This window comes from Heliangelus exortis, chromosome 6, assembly GCF_036169615.1.
Source record: "Heliangelus exortis chromosome 6, bHelExo1.hap1, whole genome shotgun sequence".
Taxonomy (NCBI): domain Eukaryota; kingdom Metazoa; phylum Chordata; class Aves; order Apodiformes; family Trochilidae; genus Heliangelus; species Heliangelus exortis.
Window position 1 is genome coordinate 8,266,810 of NC_092427.1, and position 19,653 is coordinate 8,286,462.

Genomic DNA, 19,653 nt, shown 5'->3' on the forward strand with positions numbered 1-19,653 from the left:
CAAATGCTTCATGAATATGTGCTTCATGGGTGGTAAAGTTTATCTATTTCAAATGGCTGAGCAGGGGTGTTAGTGGAGTACAGATTTCCCAGGGGAGCAGCCCAATTGAACTGAGCCTTCCTCCTTTTCAAAACACAGATGTCAGGGTTTTGGGGGTTATTTTCTCCATCCATCAGTACTGATACTGTGATGCAGTACAAATCAAACATTTGATGGACTCTGTATTTTTTTAAGCAAAAATGTCTCATATGCAACAGGAATGATCTGATTGTGTTTTCCTATTTTTACTTAGAGAATATTACATCACTATGGTGAAATGGGTAAGCAACACCAAGACTGTGGTGAGGTGGTTAAACAGACCGCAGAATATCTCCATCCTTACACTTTGTGAAACCACAACTGGGGCTTGCAGCAAGGTAAGTTGTTTCTCCTAAATTCTCTTGTCAAAGTTTCTTCCTGCATTTTTGTTTCATATTCAGGAAAGGATTTTCAGAAATCAGTTTTCAAATGCATTATTTGCAAGTTGAATATAATTAGTCAACAGAGAGGAAATAGATGTAAGAAAACTCCATATCTGGTGAGATGATTTCATGCAATTAGCAACACTGAGTGACATTTTTAGAATTAGTAAGCTTTGTTCATTCATTAAGTTCAGGGGAAACTGCAGCTGCTAAACGTCATGTACTTTGAATATAGCTAGTGCAGGGACAAGCTCATCTTCTGTCAGATATTTTCAGGTGCCTGTTTTCTCCTGTCTCCCCCAACAGTTTTATTCAAGATCTTTCTGTCTCTCACAGATTACATGTTTAAGGAAAAATGTGTTAAATTCTGATAATTCATGCACATTCAACAGCAGAATTAAATAACTTTAGGAAAAGTTAATTGGAAGGCAGCTGGAATATTTAATTTTGAATGTAAGCCAAACTGAAATACAATTATATATTTGAGTCCAACCACATCCCATCCCTTGACCCAGACTTTGCCTTCTGACACTCCTGCATTACATCTCTCCTTTTCCATAGACAATCTTGCATCCTGAATGCAGTTGGCCCATTTCCCATTCTGAGTCACGGTCTCTTCCCAGATCTAGCTAAAAGTATAAATATTTTCTCTGCATGCTAATAACAGTACCAACAGATGCTCCAAAGCATGGGGTATAATTTGGCAGTGTGAATTATTATGAATGATGATATAAGTCTAAATTTGCCTCTGAGTCAAAAGGCTCCCATTGCTGTCTGCTACCGAGTCAGTAATTTTAAAGTGTTAGGGAGACTTTGCTTCTTTTGATACATAGTGCAGGTTGGTTTTCCTGACTCAGAAACTGTGAATAAATCCCCAAAGTATGGATTAAGATGGTGCACATGGAGGCTTGTTCATTGAGTTTCTTCTTACCTTGTGCCCTTTTGTTCAGAAAGTGAGTTGTGAGCCACTGTGAGCAGTCACTTCAGAAAGGAAGCCCTTGTGTGCTCCGTGGTCAAGTGGACTTGACCACAGCCTGAAGGAGTTATCCAAGGAGCTTTGAAACAGGACATAATGTGAGAGAGAGGTGTTGAAAAGTCCCACTTCAGAAGAAATAAAGTGCAGCAAAGGACCTTGTAGATGGGTGAGGAAGGTCACCACATGGAGCACAGCTCATATGGGGCTCACATTTGTAACCCTGACTGGTTCCTATGCTGGGTTAAAGGGATGCTCTTGAACTCAGCAATGAATGAGGAAAGGCCATATTGTGAGGATTTAACATTGTATCAGACCATTCAGTTTGAACTATAAACCTATTTTTAAATTTTTTTAAATCATTTTGTGCATGTTCTTGATTCCAAAAAAGCCCTGCATAAAACCAGCTGCTGTAATAGCTACAGATTTTTCATTTTTCAGGCTATAGATGATCCTTCTATAGCTAATAAATTTTAATTACTTCAGTGTGACTGTGACAATTTACAACAGCTAATGTATATTCTATAAATTTTTCAAACAATATATGCATAGTATTTGGGATTTTTTTTTTTATGTCAGGATATGAAATATGAGTCTGACCAATCAACAACAATAATTTGATTTTTTTTTTCCTCTTCACTAATGCCACACTACAACCCATTAAAGCAAGGGATTGTGATTTGGAAAGGTTTCATGCTTTGAGCTTGATGTTGGCTGTTTGCCCAGTGTTGATGAAGGACCTAAGATATCCAGATATCAAGATATTATGCCCAGAGATAAAAAACAAATAGAACTGCCTGCATAAAGCTTCCTGATATCTAATCAGAAAGGACTAGAAAAGGCATTCTTAGGTCCCATGTGGTCTTCCACCAAGAATTCGGGATAAAGCAGCTGAATTTTTAATTATCATTTGTTTCAACGTAGGTGCCAGCGAAGAGATGTGAAGATTGTGATGCAGTAGAAAAAACACATGAAATATCTAGAGACCTGTTGCTGAGTGTGGGAAGTATTCTATTATCTATAGCTATTCCATAAAAGCAATTTTTTTCTTTTTCAGAAATATGAAATGCAGTCAGACCTGTGGCTTCCTAAGCAGGTATAGTATAAATGCTGTTTCTGGGTGTACAATGTGCGATTGCTTCATTGTAATTTTATTTAATTATTTGTTATTCTGTAGGCTATTAAAAGCCAGTCCCTTTAAAACTGAATACTTTTTAGGATCCTAAATTAATTTAAGAGCTGAGAATTATAGCAGTGTCTGTGTAGACATTCAGATGGCAGCATGTTTGTCTGACAGTGGGAATCCTGTCACTTTGCATCACCCAGAAGACATTTCACCAGCTAACTAACTGGGTCAGTGCTGGGGAGAGGTTGCACTTCCAGCCAGCAGTTCAACCCTTTGAACTGAGACACCTGTCTGGGTTTCCAAAGTGATGTTCCCTTCACTTTCTGATGTCTGCATTCAGTGAAGTCAGCACTTAGATGAATGTGTTAAGTACCTTGGGTGGTTAAAGACAGATCAGAGAAATCCCATTCCAAATGTGTCCCATCTACTGCACTTATTTTTTTTTCTGATTAAAAAATAACCTCACCAAATTAAGGAGTCCAAAGATTGATTAGAGGTCATACAAGCTATAATTGGAATGTGTAAAAATAAGATTTCTAAATTCATACCCAGAACAATATGCTGAACTAATATGTCAGCAACTGATTCCATTTTCATTGCTTCAGAAGAGCTATCCAATAAATGGATGAAACACATTCTATTTAAAATAAATTTCAGGCTTCATTTTGCAATGTGCAAATGAGAAATCACTTTAAAAAAAATCTATGCTTTTATAGCAAGCCATTTTCCTATAATATTTCTGTGTAAAGTTAGACATGGAGAGATGGCATCAGATCAGGCTAAAATTTATGGTAAGGCAAAGCACTTCAATATGTTTTTTTTTCCATATTACTTTAACAAAATCAGTAAGTGTTAAGCATGTGCTTAGTAATGTTTTGCTGAGTCCAGATCATGGAAACATTTGTTCTCCTCCTCACTACCTCTGCCATTAACTGCATGTCTGTAAAAGAATGTACCCTGGAAAGTCCTGTGGCACTAGGGATGAGGGCTACAACCCATGTTTTAGGACAAGATTGCACAGTGGTGACTACTGGCATGAACTACATTTCCCCTTAGCCACCACATTTTTGTTGGGCTTTGCAGAATATATTTAAAAGGCAGGGATTTTTCTCTAGTTGTCTTACGAGCCCAGCAACTACCAAAACCAGGCAGACAAAAAAAATGAACAGATCTTTTGTTATGAAGTCCAAGGAAAGGTATCACCATCTTTCTCACATCTGTAGAATGAAGAACCAGTGTTCTCCAAGGATGGCAGCAAGTTCTTCATGACTGTCCCAGTGAAGCAGGGAGGCCGGGGTGAATTTCACCACATAGCCATGTTTACTGTTCAGGTAAGGTTTTAGTTCACTGTATTTTTAATATGCTGAGGACACATGACCCTACCAAAGCCTTGCACTTCAATAACATATGCACACTTGTGTTGAGGTCCTGCCACAGGTTGCCACTTGGCACAGAGGGACATATTTATGACTTCTTGCAGGTTAAATGGAGCTCTGTCTCTTAGATCTCTGCTGTAGTGTATGAAAATGACAGGTGCTTCCAAAGTACTGTTTCTGGAAGATCTCATGTTTCTATTGTACCTCCATAGACAAGCAGAGGTGTTTTCTTGTTAAACCCTTCTGTCAGTAACAATTCCAGAAATCTACAAAAATGCTCATTTTTATCTCTTTATATATGCTATATAGTATATTATTAGATGGCAATTCAGAATATTCAGAATTCTGCTTTTACAGACAACAGTAAAGGGAGGCAATTCCCAAAACTTAAGATTCTGTGAAAATTAGAACTCTTAATACCAACTGCAACATTTTCCAGCAATTTCCATTTCCCAGGGTCATGGCTTTTTCCAGAGAAGAATCTGAAAGAAGATAAATTTGCACTATGACTTTGAAGGTCACTGTCATGAAGTTGTGATGAACAAATAAGGGAAATTATTCCCTGGAACAGAACACTCCAAGGCATCTATTTAAATCAGCAGAGCATTAATCCAGGTCCTTTACCAGAGCCAGATGACATAGGAGGGATTCTCAAGGTACCCAAAATATCAAAATATCAGACTTGCACCAGGCAGCTCTGTTATCTCCCTTTATGACAGTGTTCTGGTATGAACATTATTAAGTCTGAGACATGTTCACAGTGTACTGCAGACAGAAAAAGAGCAAAAGATTTTTAATGCAAATTTGACCTGAGGAAGCAAGAGCAAGATACTCATTCACTAGAGTAAATATATCAAGAAAGAATCAGACAAGAAAAAAAGGGATCAAAACCATGTCAAACTCTATCTTCTAAAGAAAACAGTAACTCAGATGCCAATCTGGTAAAAGTGTATTAATGCAGTAACCACACAAAAATTCACAGTAGAACAAAAGCTTTTAGTCAATCAAGTCTTGTTTTGGCTTCTTTCCCATATGAAAAAGTATCTTTAATTTACATTAAATCATAATGGTGAAGAGCTGAAAGGTAACTTTCAGAGTTCCCAAGGGTGTTACAAGTGCAATCAAATGTATCTTAGACCTGTAGACTTTGGCATTTTTCACTGCTAAAGAGCCCAGGAAACTCAGTCCTTATTCAGAAAAGTACTTAAGCAAAAGGTTAAGCCCACTTGTATTCAGTAAGATAATCAAACATATACCTACTTCTGAATACATGTTTTAATCCCACCAGAATGATATTTAAAGTCAAGTTTATGATTAAGATTTTAATATTCTACCCCTTTGGGGCATAATTAGAGCGTTGGGTACTGTACAGCTCCAAAAATAAATAAAAAAATTCAATTTTGGTTGCTATCACCATGACTAAACAAATCCACATGGTATCTCTAATGATGAGTTTGACTTTAAGTACACAGCTGCTCCTGAGGAGAAGAGAAAATGTGGAGTCCCATGTTTCTATCAAGCATTACACATCAATAAGCAGCATTCTGTGTGGTAATGGGGCTGATACAGGGCAATAAAGGACAGGAAATGTGTTTATATGGTGTGCTTTACACACTGCATTAATCTGATTGTCTATTATTCCTAAAGCAAACACAAAGACATAAAAATTATATTAACCATTGCACATAAAGCCCTTTGTCACATCAGATTTTGTCACACCTTGGGAGAGCCACAGCAGCATAACAGGTGCCCTGCAGAATTTAAAACCAGTCAGCAGGTTGCTTCTACTTGGGTGATCCCAGTTTTTTCATAATGAAGCTTGGGTTATATTGGGATTTGCCATTTAGAGTCTCATTACTTCTCTGTTTTACTCAGGGCAAGTATCAGATCATTAACAGAAATCAATTTCCAAGTGCAGGGGAGTTAATACCCAGAAGTGACATGGACATACATGACAAAGAAGTAAATCTTAATGGCTTGCTTTAGATTAATTAAATCACTGGATTTTATTTGTCAGTCTTAAAACAAATGATGACAAATGATGGTCTTTCTTGGGCTGTGTTTCTTTGACAGTACTTTAGGAAAGCAGTGTCAGTGATACAACCAAAGCAGATTAGCAGAAGCATCTAATTAAATCTTGCAAGGGGAGGCCACTGTTCAGAAGGTTACTGTTTATCATACGTTATTTACCGTTAGGGTAAGGGTTAGATGTTTGGTTTATTGTTTTCAAATGCTTTTAGTTGCTTATGAATTATTTAAAAGAAATTAATCTCAAAATGGGATTGAATCGTGTGTTACTCATCTAGACTTTTCTTACTTTGAGCTTTGCAACTCCAGAAAGTCTTTTTCCCAACCAAAAAATAAGAATTATAAAATAACTGTAATGGATCAAGGCAAGAACTTTCTACAAGCTTCATAAATTATGTATTATGGCTGTAACCTTGAAAAAAAAAACTGTGTTTATGCATGCTTGGCTGGGCTTTTTATTGCTGTTTCTTGTTAGATTCTGTAATCTCAATATTTAAATATCTTTTCCAATTGCTGCAGCTTCTCTCTCTCTGTACAAAAGAAATAGTCACTTAAAATAAATCACTAGTTTGTATTCTAATCATTCCTGGAGACAGCAATAAATATGAGACCCTTCCAGAACAAGGGAACCAATGTCATAAACATATGTACAGCACCTGACACAGTGTCCTGTTTTCAGTTGGGATGTGCAAGACTTGTCATAGAGTTACTGCATCATTCTTTCTTTGTGGATCTCTTACAGAATAGATCTTAAGGGACTCATTTCTCCTTTGCCATTTCCAGTCATGTCTCAAAGTTCTTGAGCATTTTCTGCTTTCTACTTATTGCTGATGGTGGTGCAGAACTCTGAGTTTACAATGCACAGTTCAGAAACTTGGGGATTTAAAAAAAACCTCTTTGCCTTTATGACTTTTTGCAGGCCACATAACCCCTTAGGCCACTGTCATTATGTATGGACTGGTGATTCAGGTTCACAGGGCACGTGGCCAGAAAGCCCCATTAAATCCTCCCTCTGACCTCCTTTGTACCTCCAGCAGCTCAGTGTCACCCACTAAAGCTGAACTATAAGATGAAGCATCATATCTTCTCTTTACAACATTTGTTTTGAATTTAAAACCAAGGAATTATTATATTGAGGACAAGCATCACAGCCCTGGTGCAGAAAAAGCACTTTTCAACTATATTAATGGCTGAAGTTTTAATTTTCAGAAGCATATAGAAGAATTTACCATTTTGCACTAGGAAGCAGTCTCAAATGAGGTTCTCACTCTTCAGTTTTCATTGGTTTTGACTTGTGTCTGATGAGGAGTCAGCTGCAGCTTCCAGCCACAGAGTTTGGTTTTGCCTCAAGGTAGAAATGTGTTGCATCCTGATGTTTTCCTAATTCAGTTCCTGGTGCATTGGCTGAGAAAGCTGCCAGCACTGTCTGTAACAGAGTTTTTGAATTTTCCCTCGTGGCAGTTATTTTTCCTAAGATGCAGCTGGAACAGAAATGATTTATGGGGTGTAGCAAGGTGTGCTTCACAGCTTGTAAGCATTTGGTACAGCTGCCAAAATTTGGAGCCTGCTCTTAGATTCTTCTTATAGACCCTGGATGAAGAGAGAGCACCTTGGAACAGGGGCTTTAACTACGTTTAGATCTTGTGAGCTATGTCTGAGTCTGTATGGTACTTTTCTCATCAAGGTTTGCCTTCCTCCTTGGATGAGGGTGGTCTTGGTGTCCTCTCTTGGCAAGCATCTTTGCAAGAAGTCTTGGCTCAGTAGAAGCATTTGATAAACATGAAAGTTTGGTGAGCACACATTGGGTCAGATTTTGGGGTTACAATGTTCTGTGTTAGATTGCACTGCTCTGCTCCTGTAAATGAGAAGATACACAGAGAAACAAAAGGTGGACTTAGAAGAGTCTTAGCCTGAAGTATAAGAATTGTATTGGCTGTTTACTTATGGGCAGAAAAAGTGTAACAGAAACTGAGATAATTTATATAAACTTTGAAAGGTTATATATATATATATAGGGGGGAAGTTATACTAGAAGTTCAGGCCTGTCAAAATGGGAAGTATGTGATTTCAAGATGTATTGTGGCACATGAAAGCTTAAAACCCTGTAATCATCAGTGTGCAGACAATACTGCTCGGCAGAGAAAAATGTTACAAGTAAGGTGAAAGTTAATATTTTCCATCTTCCTCCAGGCTAAAAGTGAACAAATCAATGTGAGACACCTCACATCAGGAAACTGGGAAGTTATCAAAATCCTGGCGTACGATGAAAATACTCAGAAGATGTAAGCATTATTCTCTTTGTATATTTCTGAAAACATCTGAGTTATTAAAGTGGAATCAATGTAACTGTAAATAGTAGATATACAATTAAGCCATGATATTTCTTTCATTTTTGAGCATTATCATGAATTTTACACTTCCAGTTACCTATAAGGCAGTTGTAAGACAATTTATCTGGCAGTGTCTTACTGGGTGTTGTTTTTATCCTGAGGGAGAAGGAGCATACTCTGACATCAGTTGGCTCACTGTATTTTTTTAAATAAAAGAAATTAACACACGATACAACAATACAACAATAATAACATTTTGGTGACTTATTTCCTGGATTCCAGAAAAGAAGTCATAGTAAATATTTAGTACTTGATAAAACACCCGATCTTCAGTTTTATGCTTTCTTGGTTACTGCATGAGGTCTCTGGACTTTGGAGGTCTGATTCAACTTCATAAATTGAAATTATACAGAGGGATTATCCAAAACTGATTTGCACCCACATCACTCAGAGAAGTCTTTCCATAGCCTATCTTGGGGCCATAGTTGGAAGGAAATGCAGCACATCTGGTGATTTTTTGGGAGCAGTAAAGAACTGACACAAAGCATCTGAAAGGTCCAAATAACTTTAGTGCATCTTGGTTAGTCCTCACGTATACCTGCACATGACAAAAAATAAATAAATGTGTCTAATTCTGTAAAATAAATATTTCATCACAGACTGTTTTGAGATGGCATCAGTGCCTGTTATCTCCAATGCCCCTTCTGGCTAAGCCCTTCCATGGGTTTTGAAAATACGTCTGTAAAGAAATTATTGATAATTCTGCCAAGGTCCAGATAAAAAATGAGATCTGGATGCCCTGAGCCTGCAGAGGTGGGAGATTGCATGTGGGTTATCTGAGCCACCTGAGTGAACTTCTTACCCTCCTTGAACTTCTCATGCAGAAACCTTATGGGGAACTCATCCCAGACACATCGAGGTCTTGCCTTAATATCCTTGCAGCAGCTCTGCTAAACCTTTTTCCATCCATGCAAACTTGTCTGTACAACTTTGCCTACAGTGCTAGGTTGTGTCTAACTAGAAGGAAAAGTTGTCCCACAGCTAATAAGGCTTTCAGGCATCACAAGGCCTATTGTATTTTAGAATATGATTTCAGTGTGACTTTTTATACTCCTTGGAATTAAACAGAAAACTCTGGGAGACAAAGTAAACCATTCTGTTCTGTGCTTGTAATATGCAGAAAGGGGTCCTGATTGCTACTGGAGCTCCTGGGCATTACAGGAATTAAACAGAAATTGTGAAATACTATGTTCATTACTGTTTTAATATGAAATCTTATAGCATCTCTAATAACTACTTTTTATAGTGGGTCTAAGTTAATCTTATATTTATATATAAGTATTTGCTCTTATTTAAATTTGAGAATTTTTATTTTTTAAAAATGTTATTTTTGATGTCTCGCTTCTCTAAACACCACCTGAATCAGACAGTTCACTAAACTGATTTTAATCTTTTCATCTCTTGGGCACAGTTATTTCTTAAGCACTGAAGAATCTGCAAGAGGAAGGCAGCTACATAGGTAAGAAGTGCATGGGGCTGCATTAACAGGATCTTCATCCTGAGCTTTAAGTGCTATGATGACATTCTCTGAGCTTAATTACTGCTTTTAGGCTGGGTAATCATTTATACTGTGTAAAAATTAGTACACTTGAGCTGTAAAAAGAAAAGAATCAAAGTTTTTCAAAACTAAAAATGCCAATATTTTATTTTAAAAAATACAATTAGTAATTCTAATATTTTATGAAACATAATTATATTAAAATATAATATTTTGTATAATATACATTATATAGATTTTATGTATCATCCTGTATAAGCATCTAAAAAGGTAAACCTAAATGGAAGCATATAATATGCCTAATTTTTAGAGTTCTGAAAATCTTCTAAAGAAAAATAATATTTATGAGGTCTAATACTGTGATTTATTGTGTGAGCACAGAACCTGTTCTTTCCACAAACATCTCTGCTTAAATCTGAAGTTAATGAGTTTTCCAGTGGTTTCCTACTAACACTGTTACCTTGCAGCAATTCTGGTTATTGCAACCCCAGTTGTGCTTTGGGCAGGTTTGGAATCCCATCCATGTTGCATCTGGCACAAAGTGAGAAAGACATATTTTGGCAAATATAGGGAGTGAAAAAAATGTTGTCACTTTGATTAGCTAATTCTTGGCGTATTTAATTTTACCCCAGTGGAAAATGTTTCTGCTCCATTTTTTCCCCAGCGTATCAACAGCGGGATCATTGAATCGTCAGTGTCTCTCATGTAACTTCTGGAGAGATCAGTGCACATATTTCAGTGCAAAGTTCAGCCCCATGAACAGCCATTTTTTACTGCACTGTAAAGGTAAGTCAAATGCACAGCATGGAATAGTTCTGTGTTTTCTTCTCAGTTATAATGTATTCCCCTGAGAAGTGCATTAGGCTGGAATCTAACATTTAGCTCACTTTCTGTACAGGGTGTATTGCAAGGCTGTAAGTAAAGATGTTCTGTGTAAAATCTAGATAACAAGAGATATCAGAAAGCTTCTCCAGTCCTAACCCCTCAGTCCTAGTGAAGGACTTCAGCTTTTACATTTACCTTAAACCCTTCACCAAAAAAACCAAACAGGAAAATGTATAGTACAATTAAAAGTGATGGCACTGGGGTTCATAACAGCTTTATTATATATTGTATATATTATATGTTATATATATTATATATGCATATAATATATATAATGTATATTATATATATATAGGATTATAAATTGGCATTGTTCTTGTGCAACTATAGCCAGTTAAAAAATTAGGGCCTGCTTTCTGCAATAAATGTCTCTCCATGTATACACAGTCTATCTACAAACACTCACCCACACCTGTATGTGGGTATCTACCAAAAAATGGGTATGGTTTAATTCATGTAGACAGATCCTCTTTATCAGTACAATTGCAGTAAGTTTCAGCTTTTTATTGTTGGCTGCATTCCAGTAGCACGATGTGGCACCAATTGGGTTCAGAACTGGTGTGCATGAGCAGAAAATTAGAACTGTGCCTTACCTAAAAATTTACAACACACACCCAGAAAACAAACACTGATAAATCAGTAAGATTATAAAAACAAGTTCAGAAAAGCATGAGACAATAATACAGTGCATAGTTACCTGTACTATGTTGACCTTGAGGCTTGCCATATTTTACAAATGTTTTCCCAGTATTTTTTCTTAATTGGCATCGGATTGAAAAGAGTAAAACACAATTCCTTTGAAATTCATGTGAATAGCCCACTTTATTTGCATGCATTTTTTTTTCTTTCTTTTGCAACTGTACAGTGTTTTTTTCCACAAAAATAAAATATCTGCTATCTTGAGAACTTAATCTATTGAAACAAACAATCTATGAATATATATTGACTAAAATAAAGTTCGGTTTTGTTACTCTTTTTTTTTTTAAAGCGCACCTATATTACGTTGCTGATTAGAAAAAAGATACCAGGTGTAGGGCTTATATATTGTTGAAGCTGAAGGAGAAGTTATGTTGCTAATCCCAAGGCTCTTATCTGAGTAAAGATTGGACTAGTAATGAACCCCCTATGCTTTTAACACAGTTTTCCCTTGTGCTTGACATGAGGAAAATCTCAGATTCCTGCAAGAGGGAGGGCTGCTAAATTAGGAAGAGCTTTTTGCCCTGAATCAGCAGTGTGCTAGGACCCGAAAACATAGCTGCTGCTTCTTATTATAGCAAAGTATATTCAGCCTGTAATTTTTAATTTGTTTCTTTGATGTAAAAATGTGGATATCAGTAGGAGGTTGCAGATGAAATTTCTGACAGGCTCATGACTTTCGGTGACTTTGGAGGTGGCAGTTCTCTGAGCTGGCCAGACTGTAGGATTAAACCTGCACTCCACTGAGTTGCAACCAGTGGACTGCCCTGAGCTCCAGGTGTTGGGCAGGGATGATGAGACACTGTCATTAAGTTTTCCTACAACTGACATTAATGCATAGTTATCAACCTGGGGTTATTCAGAGCTCTTCTCTTGTGTCTCATCAGAGCTTAACAGTTACAGCAGCAGTGTGGCCCTGTGTACTGCCACAGCTCTGCAAGATGCCTCTGGTGGGCAGGTACTTGACAGAAGCAAAGTTGATGGTAACATCACCACAGAGCAGGTATTAAAACTCCTCTCCAGAGAGTTGCTTTGAAGAGGATGAGGTGAAGTGCTTCAAGGAGACAGATGACACCCCACCTACGTACAGACACATGTTGTTCTCCAACAAAAAGCCTGTCTGAGTTCTTACAAAAGCAATTTGCCCAGAAAAGTCCTCTGGGGGACTCTGGACTGGTTTAATCTATTTAAGTTTCAAGTCTTCCACAGTCTGTTTACCCAGAAACACCTGTTTTAGGATAGTTTTTCCTTCTTCATTGCACTCAGCCAGGAGATCTGTCTCAGTATGCTGCCTGTATCCATCTCCAGAGACTCTCCAGAGTGATGAGTTATTTCTAGCCTGCTGGATGGAGGACCAGCTCTACAGCCTCTCCTTTCTGGCAGGAATGCCTTTTACACTTATTTTCTACAGTGCTTGTGGGTTTTTCCTTTACTGTTTCCTAATGCTACCAGATGTTCGTCTATCCACTCAAATAAGGTACTTCGCAAAGGGAGTAATTGGTTTTCCCTTTTTAGGCAGGAGGAAGTAAGCTGTGGAATTAGTGTTGGTTACAGGTGACAATGGGAAATCTAAGAGCAGTGCTTAGTTTTGATGAGCTGTAACACAGCACCTGTAGTACAAGTCAGTCTTTATCGTTTTTATTATCTTTTTGATCTACTGTAATCTCCCTTTTTCAAAATCTGTCATCATCCTTCCATCTTTTAGTATGGCAAAGAGAGCTGGTCTGGAGAATGCCAATGCTTCCACCTCCACAACTGTTTTTTTTTAAATGGAATTCAAGGCAAAATGACAAATTCAGAAGTAAAAAGAGCTGGAAAAACAAAGCAAAACAAAAAGAAAGAGACAGCTGAAGAAATTATCTTTTGAAGAGCTAGGGCATAAAGCTTTGATTTGTCAGCAATCTACCTGTAAAATCTCTGTCAATAGTCTCCCTTGAGGCAGAGAATGAAGTTGATAAAAATCTTCAGTGGAGGCTGTGAATGGCATCATGCTATTTACTTCAGGTATTTACGTTTCCCTAGTCTCATGTTTTAATTAATTGAGAGATACAACCTTCTCAGGATGACTCAAAACATATAAATTAAACTCTGTCTCTGGGATGCTCTCAAAGGGAAACTTTTTTTCCTCCAAAAAGCAGGAGTCTGAACTCCTAATTTCAGAGGGTCCATGCCTTCATCTGCCATGGGGTCCTCAGGGACTTCAGCTTTTCTGTATCATCCTTCCTAGGCCACTAGCTACTGCCTGCATGGTGTTCTTGTCTCACAGAGATAAAACTAAGTTTCTGGAATACAAATTCCATATTGGAGTTGGGGACATAACATTTTCTTTTGCAAATTTAAACTAGTGGAAGTCTTCTGGGCAGGGACTGTGATCTCAGCTATATTTCTGAGTGCTGAATGCTCAGTCACCTCCATTTCACACACCATCCTGTCCATTTGCACAGTTCTTGCTAATGTGGAGAATTATTCTTGGTGCTTTTAGTTTCTCAGTGGAATGTCAAAAATATGTATCTGTCATTACCATGAAATCAGATTAGATGTCATTCCACCTGGATTTAACTGTGATGCTCTTGATCTTCTGGAGCTAAGGTACCAATGGAGCTTCTTAAGCAGCTAATTAAGTGAAGTATGTGATAATTTTCAACACCTCTGTAGGCATTTTTTCCATAGAAAACATAAATTAATATCATCATTAATTCACTTTCCTGACAACCTAAAGTTACTCTTCCTGAATGTCAAACTGCTGGATTTTAGATGGTGCTGGTAAGTGCTTATGTAATTTCTTGTTTTTTAGTTTTCACTTCTAGCTAAAACATGGGGATTAAAAATGTGCAGGCTCTAGGCAGCTTGCCCAGCAGGGACATTTGGGACATCATTCCACACTATGTTGGTACCATACTCTAACCTGTGTCTTTCCCAAAAGACACCAGTGGAGTGACTGCTGTGGTTGAAGTGTGTGCATGGGGCTTGCATGGTCACTGGTGTTCTCATTCTTTGTTATTGACTGAAATACTGAGTACTAACTAACCTACTCTGATTTTTTCCTTTTTTTTTTTTTTTTCTCTCATCAAAATAGGGCCAGGAGTTCCAGTTGTTAGTGTTCACAGTACAAGTAATACTGCAAGTGAGTATTCCTTGTGGAATGGATATATTTTATTATCATCCTGGGTTGGTCTGGGGACCATGGGGGGGACAAAAGGCAGTTACAAGTAAATGAAAACTAATCAATGGCTCATTCATATAAAGTTCTATTAATTACTTTCTAGTACATCACATCTGCAAACGATAAAGAAAAAAAGTTGCTCGAATTGCTAAATTTTCCCAGGCTTTTCAGAAATGTTTTGTGCTATGTGCATATCATTCATCTTCTATTTACACTTGAGTTAAATAAATGGCAAGTTGGTCTTCATCCATTTCATTTTCTATGTAAATTATGCTGCCATTGTGATACACCTTCTGTATTTTTAGGGATGTTTTTTAAAGTTATAATCCAGTTATGTTGAGGTACAGTCTTGTGACAGTTGATTGTAAAATCTCACCTACATGCAATGAACTTAGTCCTTCTCTAACATTTTCAAACCAGAGAAGCTCCATTGACATTTTCAGTGATGGAAAATCCAAGAATAGAGGCTTTTAGGAAGGTATTAAATACTTCTAATTCTCAAGTTTTACTCATTGCTTTCTGTATGCCAACACCAAACCTGTTGCTGTTCCATGGCTGCATGAGGTGCTTTGCAAGGACAGATTGTCCCTTCAGCAGCAGAAGTTTCTTCACTTAAGTTTTTCTCTGATGCAGTAGAGGTAACAACTCTGCTACCTCCAACTCCACTGTGGCTCCAAGCAGCATGACAGTGTGGATCAGAGGACAGGGGATATCTTTCCATTCAGAACCACTAAACCAGTCCTTATTTAGTGAATCTGTGTCACTTAGAATTCTGCTCTGAATTCAAGTCCTAATCTGTAGTTGTCTGCATCCCTTTTGTCATGGGCAGCTGTAATCGTGGATCTAACATAGCATGTTGAAGTTCCATACTGATAATAGTATCATGCTGTCAAGTGTTAATTAATATCTACACTTTTTCTTCCTTTATTTTAATGTCACTGTTGATAGTATTTGCAAAGCTGGCTACCATGGTACACTGGGGACAGAGCTTTATCCAATTTAAAGGATAAAGCTATAAGGAGTAGCTATTACTACTCAAAGTAAATCTATTTACTTCCATAGAACTACTCAGTTCTGTGAAGGCAGACTTTAATTCTTTATTACTTGTCTCTAAGGTACTGTTGGTAGTGAATTATTATAAAAAATATACATACAGCATCTTAGAGCAAGACAAAGCAAGTCAGGATGGGGGACATTGTTGTAACAACAAGAAACCAAATAATAAAGAGGCAATTTACCATTAAAGTTTTCATGCAAGATTAGATTATCTTCTTCAATTCATAAAACAATGATTAAGATTATTTCAATTTTTCTCTCCTCAAGACTATAATTACACCATTTTAGTTGACTGCCCAGAGCAAACATTCACCTTAGATTACCCATTTTGGCCCTACATGTTTATTGTTTAGTTAAAAACCCCTGTATTTTGGAAGCAAGGTCAGTAATCTGAATTAAAGAAATTTAAAAAAAAGCAAAACAAAAAAACCATAATTCTTTCATGTGCAAAAACATTGCCTCAAATTTGTCTGCAGCTTTAAACCAAAGTGAACTCATTCTCTTGATTGAAGTGAAGAAGACAGAGGACATGCAGGGATCAAGCAGAGCTCTGCTGGCTGATATTGCCTTGGAATATGGAGCTTGAAAGAGATATTTGCCTGAGGATGAGGGTACTGCCCAGCAGAATAACCTTTCCCTGTAACAGCTGCTGTTGGTATTTGCCAGGGGTAGTAGTATTCACATTGTTTGTCAGCAATTTTATTGTCAGTGCTTAACAAAAACAGGCTACTGATGCCAGAAAATGGAATAGATGTATGTTTTGAATTAGGCTGATTGCTCAGTTCCTGAATTGCAAAGCAGTTGAATTTTTACAAAGTATTTACAGAGGGAATTATCATTTACAGAGGAAATCATCAAATTTACAGCATTTATCATTGCACATTTGGTCTCTTTTTCTCTATTTTTATTTTCACTCTTGATTTGTCTCTGGTGTGATGATTCTCTGTACCTTTTACTTGCTTTCTCTTCCTGTTTTCTACAGAGTTTTATATTTTAGAAAATAATGCTGTGTTGAAAGAAGCTGCTTTTAAGAAGAAGAATTCCAGGACTGAAATTAAAATGCTTCACATTGAGGATTACGGTAAATTTGGCAAAATAATATTTTAACAAGCCAAATTTTTTCTTACAATGTTACTGTTTTTTATTTGTGTAACTACCAGCCTTTAATGTTTTGCTCTTTTCTCAAAAGAACTCCCTTTACAGTTGTCTCTGCCAAGAGATTTCACAGATCGAAACCAGTACGCCCTTCTATTAATAATGTAAGTATCTCTGTAAAATCACTCAAATAATAAAAAAGTACTTCATAAAAAACATTTAACTCTGTAATAAGAAAATCTTTTTTTACCTTGTGTCAGAAAATTACCTCATGGATTTGAGTGGATAATCAAAAGGCTTGCACTTGGGAACATCTTATTATCAGTGCTATCTGGTAGAGATGCCTGGAGATTTTTGAACTACTCAAACCTAACTCTACTTTGTTGTACTTTTATGTGCACGAGGCACTGGCCCTTCTGATGGTGCAGCTGTGGGTAGTTCTGCACTTTTTCCTGGACTTGTACTGATCCCTACCCCCAGAGGATCTCATTCAGAGTATGTGCTTTGGGTTTATTCTTTTTTATCCCTGATTGAGATGTGTTGAGCTTGGAAGAGGGGCTCAGTTAAAATTCATAAAGGAAAACTGCTTTTTGGAAAGAAGAAAAAATTACTTTTGAGCATCGATGGCTGAAGACTTTACAGGCACCATGCAGTCTGTTGATGTTGGTAGAAAACATTCTGGGGGAGGAAGGGGATATTCCCTGGCAACATGTGCTGTTCTTTTAAAAAGAAATAGTGTGCTTATTTCTTTCAGATACATTCAGCTTTCAGGTTGCATGCCTACAGAATGTGTAACAGAGGAAGTCATGACCATACCTGCATCCTACCTGGGAAAACCAGTGATGGCCCGGGTTTGACTCAGTTATTTGCTGCCCTCCAGCTGAGCTCAGCAGCATGAGTTGGCCATGGGTGTAGGGATTTTTTCTGTACCTTGAGATCTTTTTCCAGTCTTATTTGGAAGGAATTTCACGGACTCATATGTAGGAGTGCACTGCTAAATTGATGGAAATGCCGCCATATCACCTGGAGTAGACCTCCCCTCCATGGCAGCAGAGATCCTTAGTATTGCATAGGTGGTCAAATTTACAAGCTTGAGCTGCTGAATGATCCCATATTTTCCTCCACTTAGATCAGATCTTAGATGGTTGGATGGAGAGGCTTAAAACTGCTTATTTCTAAGTCCACTTTCTGTTAAAAGCTCAAGTTTTTCAGTTTATATATCTGCAGCTATGGAGGGTCTTGTCTTTAAGTGGCTCACAAACAGATTTTTTTCTGTTGGAGAAACAAGACACAGGGACTATTTTATCTCTGCAGTAGTTAGCCTGGTCTCAAAGCATGGTATGTTTTAAGCAGGTCTTTCAAGTGTGCCTAAGGCCAGCTGACTGAATTGACAGCATCAGAGTTACAGGGAGCTGCAAGTATTTCTTCTTATTCCTTTTTTTGAGAGTAAAGAAACACTAAGGTGTCAGCAGTGTAACACTTCCCTTTTTAAGTACCCTAGGAAGTACATCATCTGCCTTGTAGAGTTATGGTAGAATATGAGGTTAGATACTTGTGTATAGCCTGAAGAAGACAGGAGGGAAGGATCACAAACCTGGAAAAGGACAAGGCCAAAACTTACAGGAAAAGGGAAAAAAGAATCTAAGGAAATACTATTATGAAATGGGTTTAGAACAATATTGAAGCGGGATCTGAATTGAAACTTACTAAAGTTGTCAGTACCCAGTGAGGGAATAATATGGCCAAGTCATGGCAAATGGGTATTTTTAATAATGGTTGTATATTTTATGCATGTGGGATAAAAGGAAATTCATCCACTTATGAGTACACATTGTGGCATCTACATTTATAAAGAGCCTATTAAGTCCATAAAGACTGCATCTTTTTAGTCAAATCCATACATTTGTAATAAATAATTAGCTTTAATAGTAGCTATTTTTAGAAAATCCTATACATTCATGAAAGTATGAAACTGGAAATTTGAAATCTACCCTGGCTCATGTAATTGTGTTTTTCCCCCTCTTCCCTAGAAGAGAAAGAAGTTATGTTTCTTCAGCAGCTTTTTACATACTTTAAACTAAGGTTGCTAGCAATCCTTCTTTGAGTTAAATATTTCCCCAGATGAGATATAAAACTGAAAACTGTCACTGAAGTTATGGGAGGTTCCCTTGTGGGGTGATTATTTGAGCCTAATAAATTCCGCCTACCTCTTGAGAAAGAACAATTGGAAAACCTGTAAATGTGCAGAGAGTGATTTGTTGACCCACACAACTCCAAATTGACACCTGAATGTTTATTTCATTATCAGAAGCAATATTTAAAAAAAAAAAAAAAAAAAAAAAAAGAAAAAAAAAAGTATTCAGAACCAAGAAGAACATGTTTCAAAGGTAACACTGGTTATTTGTGTATATGGTATCATTTCCCAGATATTTTACTTCCCTGAGTCCCAGAGTGGTACTGTTGGGACTGATCAAGAAATACCCTATTCCTACAGCAAGTGCAAGGCAGGAATTGTATTAGTGACTGATAACAAGCTCTGGCTTTCTTATTATTCAGCTGCACCTATTTACTTGTTTATATGCTAAGCTATGCTACAACTATCATTATATTCCAGTTGCTGAAAATTTGAAAAAGAGAACTTGCCAGTGTCCTTGGTAAGAATATTTGTTTGGCTGTATATCCATTTTTTGGAAAGGAGATTCAATACAAAACCTTGATCAAGGCAACATACACTTTGATGTATATAAAGAGAAGAGACGTATCTAGGAAAGTGAAGTATTATCAGATATGAAGTGGCTTTTGCTTTCTGTCTCAGTAGCAGTGCAATTTCACAAGGATTTAGAAAAAAGAGAGGGAGGGAAGGAAAGAAAATGTGAATTTAAACCTCAGATTCATCTAATACATCT

At 37.2% G+C, this 19,653-nt stretch overlaps 1 protein-coding gene across 3 annotated transcripts in view; it reads left to right on the plus strand.

The window, feature by feature from the left end:
* The window catches only part of DPP10 (dipeptidyl peptidase like 10), a 448,704-nt gene that overhangs the window by 410,812 nt on the left and 18,239 nt on the right, over positions 1–19,653 (plus strand). For all 3 annotated transcript variants that reach the window (XM_071746523.1, XM_071746524.1, XM_071746525.1), the window contains exons 11-19: positions 293–416; positions 2,492–2,530; positions 3,784–3,891; positions 8,155–8,246; positions 9,766–9,813; positions 10,517–10,638; positions 14,510–14,557; positions 16,635–16,733; positions 16,842–16,911. In XM_071746523.1, coding sequence (XP_071602624.1) covers positions 293–416; positions 2,492–2,530; positions 3,784–3,891; positions 8,155–8,246; positions 9,766–9,813; positions 10,517–10,638; positions 14,510–14,557; positions 16,635–16,733; positions 16,842–16,911 — 750 coding nt within the window. The remainder of the gene's footprint in view (positions 1–292; positions 417–2,491; positions 2,531–3,783; positions 3,892–8,154; positions 8,247–9,765; positions 9,814–10,516; positions 10,639–14,509; positions 14,558–16,634; positions 16,734–16,841; positions 16,912–19,653) is intronic.